Source organism: Spinacia oleracea, chromosome 5 (assembly GCF_020520425.1).
Source record: "Spinacia oleracea cultivar Varoflay chromosome 5, BTI_SOV_V1, whole genome shotgun sequence".
Lineage (NCBI taxonomy): Eukaryota > Viridiplantae > Streptophyta > Magnoliopsida > Caryophyllales > Amaranthaceae > Spinacia > Spinacia oleracea.
The window spans coordinates 66822215-66828005 of NC_079491.1; the positions used below are offsets into that span (position 1 = coordinate 66822215).

At 36.8% G+C, this 5791-nt stretch overlaps 2 protein-coding genes across 2 annotated transcripts; both read right to left on the bottom strand.

Moving 5' to 3' along the window:
- Window positions 1–252: 252 nt before the first annotated feature.
- On the bottom strand, window positions 253–1080 carry LOC110800223 (DNA repair protein XRCC3 homolog). Its single transcript, XM_022005526.2, has one exon. It carries the CDS (start codon window positions 1078–1080, stop codon window positions 253–255), a length of 828 nt encoding a protein of 275 aa, XP_021861218.2.
- Window positions 1081–1856: 776 nt separating this feature from the next.
- Window positions 1857–4704, bottom strand: LOC110793303 (protein FAR1-RELATED SEQUENCE 5-like). The gene is made up of 3 exons (XM_056829723.1): window positions 3905–4704; window positions 2180–3617; window positions 1857–2078 (listed from the first exon to the last, which is right to left on the bottom strand). The coding sequence occupies exons 1-3, from the start codon at window positions 4702–4704 to the stop codon at window positions 1857–1859; spliced, it is 2460 nt and encodes an 819-aa protein (XP_056685701.1).
- Between the last annotated feature and the right edge of the window lie 1087 nt (window positions 4705–5791).

The following is a 5791-nucleotide window of genomic DNA, read 5'->3' on the forward strand; positions in this document are numbered from 1 at the left end:
GTGAACTTGCAGGTGTATAAGAAGAATGACAAGGCAGCTAGAAAGTATATTCTGGGGCGTCTGATATGCAGCGACAGTAACACAATCAAGGAGACGGAGGTCCTGGACTTACTTGGGATTAAGAAAGTCCACATTTTATAATCTGATGAAAATGCAGAATTTTGGTACAACAAACATTTGAATATTTATGCACTTAGCACCTATGTGTGACAAATATTTTTATTATTTTTGTATGGGATGATTTATTAAATATTAGTTTTGCTCGGCATCCATTACACCCTCATTGGTTATACAAAAACGACACGCATCAAGTTCTAAAGACGATGAGAACAATATACTCATCAATCTATCCGACGTTTGATTGTATGGAGAGATTGTTTTAGACATGAAGACACGAGTTGAAATATTTGTCATCCAACAGTTCCCCAATGCAGGGCGGACCTTCCGACCAGATGACATCATGAACTTGGTTGAAGAATCACGATCACTTGGAAACACATCCACAACATTATTTACAACTACAACCGCCACATTATATTTTGAAGCAATTGATTGTAAACCGTAACCAATGGCACGTAATAGTTGAGTCCGTGACTCTAACCCCACCACAGTGTTATCAAAATGACTAGTACACATACTAACAATTGAATCAATAATGACTAACCGTATATGTCTGCACGTGTTATAAGAGTTTTGAATCAACTTCACCACCCAATCAAGTGCATCAGGTAAGTCATGCACGGATTCAACCATCTTAGTTATGATGTGATCACAAGGGCGATCAGTATGACTTAGAGATGAATCTAAAATGAAGGGTATTAAACCAGTTAACCTACGAATGGGAAATGGACCAATTGAGTGGATATAAATGGATGATCCGAACAATCCGCCAGAAGACGGGGGTAATTGACATGCAACACTCAATTGAACGCAAAGTTGAGTTTTACCTGTTGCGTTCTCTCCGCAAAACTCAGTTACTTCTCCAACACTGATACCTCCATTTAAAATACTATCAACAACACTACACCTAGTTGTAATTTTGGGACAAGGTTTTGTTCCCTTTGAAACTTTTTTAGACATTTTGTTTGGTGGAATGAATGTAATGTTACAATTTATACATAGATTTTAAACCTGAAGTCAATGTAGAAATTAATTATTTGTGTCAATGTCATACCTGGAACAAAAATACGGGATCTATGATTTCATGTATTGTTGAAATTATAATAATGGCACACAATACAATAAACCATTTTTCAACCAAAGTATGAACGACATAATTGACATGTTATTCATTTATTTTTAGTATCTACGTAAGTTAAATAAATGTATACAAAATCTTATTCACGTGGGCAGTGCCACAATTAAATTGATAATTTAATTATTTTAGGATGTATATTGACGTGCAAATTATATATTTTGAACACCATATATACCTTTGAAGTTCACATTGAACAATGGCTGCGGCCTCACGTCACATTGGTTACTGCATTAACATTGAGCTTCGCATTCCCCTCAGGTCTATGGTTCAATTCCTGGCAAGCGCATAAATACAGTTTAAACACCTTATGCCTCCCACCCCCTCCCCCCTCTTTTTTTTCTTTTTTATGACTTTAAGAACTTGAATAGAACCGATTATTGGTGATTATTGATTGTTGTTCGCTTTCTATAAAAATTTAAACAAAATAACATCGTCATAACATAAATAACAATATCCTCCCAAATTTAAATATCCTTCCAAGTTTCATGTTCTTTTTTATCTAGCAAAATTAAGAGAACAAGTTAAAAATCAATTTACTACACATATTTATCATTGGATCCTCAATTTTAACATCAAAAATACTAATTTACTAAAAAAACTACAACGTCATCCGGCCTCCAGGTCTTTTGCGCCATACAAACGCATCGTAATCAAATGTTTGCGATACATCTTCGGACAAATTAATTTGAGAGCTTTCAGGAATGTCTTCTAACACGGGTCCATTGTAAGAAAGATTTACACATGCGTCGTGAACGTTGTTCGCGTGTTCTTGTCTATCCCGGTAGCTAGGAATATGGCCATAGGTAGACCTGATAAGTTCCTACAATTAACGTACACAACATACATTATAGTCCCCTTGTCAGTCTTAATAAAAAAATGACATAAATTGAACAATGAAAGCATTCAAAGAAACAAAAATACCTCATTAGCTGCAATCTCAGCGTGCGTAGATGCTAGGTTCTTCTTAGATTTGTCATAAATTGAATAAGCTCCTTTCTTTGGTCGACCAACATGCCTCTTGTCAACGGGTGTTTTAATCACACCTTCTTCAGGAGGTTGAGCTAACCTTTTCAGGGCGCGTTCATTATGCTCTCTTGGGCGTAACCTACTACGACCAAAAACATTACGTGCTTCGGGATCCCACCAACAAATTGAATTATCCCCTACATTGCCAGTCTTTCGAAGACCCACCACATCCTCCATTTTTATCCTAAGGGCATCAGTAGCTTCCGTATACAACTTGTAGGCTTCCTCATTATGCATGGCTAATTCTCTCAAATAATTATGCCTTTGAGTGAGCTCTTTAGCTTTTGCTAGTCGTTTAGATTCTTCCGGATCATAGTATGAAACCCTAATGCTCTCGTATGACCTAACTTGCTTCCTCCATCTATCGAGTATATACTTCTCCGGTACAAATTGAAAATCCTCCACATCCATGGCTTTCAATATGTGCCTACATAAAATACCTCTAAATTCAAACAACTGGCATGAACAGCTTAGCTCCCCTTTAACCTTATCTACTTTAACATTATAGCTCTTATACCTTTTCCTCCAGTGGGGGGAGGTTAGTTTCTCATCTGCCCTATACAACACAAGTGACCCTAGTGAATCAGTTCTGGTAACATTTGTGTGGGTTAAACCTTTACGCTCATGCACAACATCAGCAAACATCGCGTTCGTGTAAACCTTACGGAAAACATACTCGGCTAACACACTCTTATCCACATCAAGTTGAGGAGGCGTATCTACACTATCAAAATTATCCTCCTTCTCTTCCTCAGCCTTTATATTCATACAAAACTCGTAGTTCTTAATAAACTGGACTAATCCACATTCTAAGTCTACATGATTTTTGAAGTAACGATTCATGCCTTCACTTCTTTGGGTAGATGACATTCCAGCCCAAAATGTGCCTCTGTTGTAGGCTGGTGCCCATTGCTGACGGTTATCATACGCATCCTGCATCCACCCCTTACCACGTTGATTATATTTGTCCATCACAAGGCACCAAGCCTCATCAAACTCATTAGGATCAAGCATATCGTGGACGGCTGTTCGGATGAGTGTATCAATGCTTTTCCATTCTGCAAGCTTGCCTAGATTGCGAGAAGCATTCTGTAACATGTGCCACAGACAAAGCCTGTGTGGAACACCGGGGAAAACTTCACTTATGGCTCTAGCTATTGCCTTGTCTTGATCAGTCAAAATGCCCTTGGGAGGCTTCCCCATGCACTTCAGCCATTCCTCAAACACCCAAATAAACGATTCAGTGTCTTCGTGTGAGATTAAAGCGGCAGCGAAGACTATCGATTTACCATGATGGTTAACGCCAACAAAGGGAGCAAATGGCATACGATACCTATCCAATTAACAAGTTTCATGAATACATTTGTAGTATTGCATACATTACCATGCAAATTGCTCACGAAATAAATATAACAGTCGATGATCCTAATAAGTAATAGCCATGCATTTCACATAGGAAAAAATCGTAAACCCTAAACCCTAATGCCATAAAACACAAAAACAAAATCAATATCCCATGCACGTCACTACACAATTTCTAATGCAGATATAAAACATATAATAACACTAGCCCTAAATAAACATAGAAACAACTAAGATCTCAAGTATAAATTTATGTACCTATTGCTAGAAAAAGTAGTGTCAAAACTAATCACGTCTCCGAAATATTTGCAAGCTCCTCTACTGCGCGCGTCAGACCAAAATGAATTTTTTAAAATGCCTTCTTCATCTCGTTGCATTGAACTATAAAAATCGCAATTCAATTCTCGCTGTGATTTGAAATAATCTTCAAGACCCGCAGCATCTCCTTTTTCAAACATTGTTTTACGACGTTCAACAGCTATGGCGTCCCTAACATCCTTTTTGTTAAACGTCATGTTATCAAAACCACCTTTTTCAATCAATTGCGTCCCGAAGTTTCTACTGATGCTAACACCGGCCCTTTCATTTATCATTATCCTATCAAAGGTCGGTCCATCAATGCTTCTATAATTAACCATCATTCTACTACAATCGGGACTTAGAGGATGATTATGCTTTAAATCACAACTAACAAGTACGAACTCTCCATTTTTCACTCTACCATAAACAAACATTTTGCAACCAGTAACATTAGACCCTTCACTTTTTTTAACCCCTCCCTTCTTACATTTAAACCTTAATCTATCCATCATATGCGGCCTAGCTTCAAGTTCTCCAACACCTTTTTTAGAAACACCCTTAGCTTTGTACTCCGTTTTTAAAATGTCACTTGCCACAAACATCTCAAAACCTTGCTCAAAAGCATATCGATGACAAAATTCACTAAATTCGTACCCCGAAGGAAAACACATTCCTACTGTAGGGGGGTTTGCCTTAGGAGTATCCAGAATAGTTCCGTTTTCATGCTCGGGTTCACCATTAAGATCGATATCAACCATTGCACTGTGGTATACATATTAAAATTAATCAACGCTTAGAAGTATTAAAGTATAATTAATGATTCATACATACTCGGTACTAATTAATTATTATTATTACATGTTCGATTTCGATTATATGAATGCTACATACACATTTAATTAAATAACATTGTACAGAATACAACATTAATCTACATGTTAATTACTACTATTACAAGCATAACATTGTTTTCTCCGTCATTAACAATCAACGTACCTTTTCTTCAGCAAATTAATAACTAAAATTTATCAAATGTTGATTTACATTTATAACAGATAAATCTGATCTATTACATATATCATGAATGTTAAAAAATCCAGAAAATATGGTCAACCAAATAAGTTTCATGAAAATATTAATTACAAGAGGAAACTAATTCAGGAACTTCACCTGTAAACGAAGAAGACGAAGGCTGTTACAGAGCAAACTGTTAAAAAGTAGAAAAGATTTATATATTTTTTTTAAGGGTGAAATTTTGAGCGGGATAATTTGGTGAGGAATGAGGGCGCTTAAAATCCCGCTTAGGAAGACATTGATGGCGGCATTACTGAAATATTTTCCCCCCTTAAACTACCCCTTTCCCCCCTAAACCTAAATTTACATTGCTGAGTTGTCCTAATTCTATTGGAGTCTAAGTCCACTCATCTTAGACCCAGACTAACTGTATGAACTCCCCTCTTGCTGGGTAAAAGAAGAAGAAAAAGACGTCTTGAATGGAGGAAGATGCCGAGTACAACTTTCGAGGATGAGAGAGAAAGTTAGGGGTTTTTCATTTTTGGATCGAGGAGAGAGTGTAAAAGAGAAAGCGGGTATTTTTTATTATTAGAGAGGAATTAATAACTGGGCTTACAAGTGCTCGTTAAAACTAAATTAGGTCAACAAGGTTTGACTACCCAGTTACGATGGGCTTTATGTTTGTCGGTTACTAATGCGTCCTCAGACTATCGTTGGCTGATTTATTTGTAATGCGCATTAGATAAACCAGTTACTGTTATACATTTTATAACAGAAACAAGTTACGCTAGTTACTAATAGGGGGTTACTAATAGCAGTTTTTCTACTAGT

Coding starts and splice junctions, on each gene's coding strand:
- LOC110800223 (XM_022005526.2), bottom strand. CDS start 1,080: ATGTCTAAAAAAGTTTCAAAGGGAACAAAACCTTGTCCCAAAATTACA.
- LOC110793303 (XM_056829723.1), bottom strand. CDS start 4,704: ATGGTTGATATCGATCTTAATGGTGAACCCGAGCATGAAAACGGAACT. Junction 3,618..3,904: donor ACTACTTTTTCTAGCAATAG/GTACATAAATTT, acceptor TTAATTGGATAG/GTATCGTATGCCATTTGCTC. Junction 2,079..2,179: donor CTGAGATTGCAGCTAATGAG/GTATTTTTGTTT, acceptor CGTTAATTGTAG/GAACTTATCAGGTCTACCTA.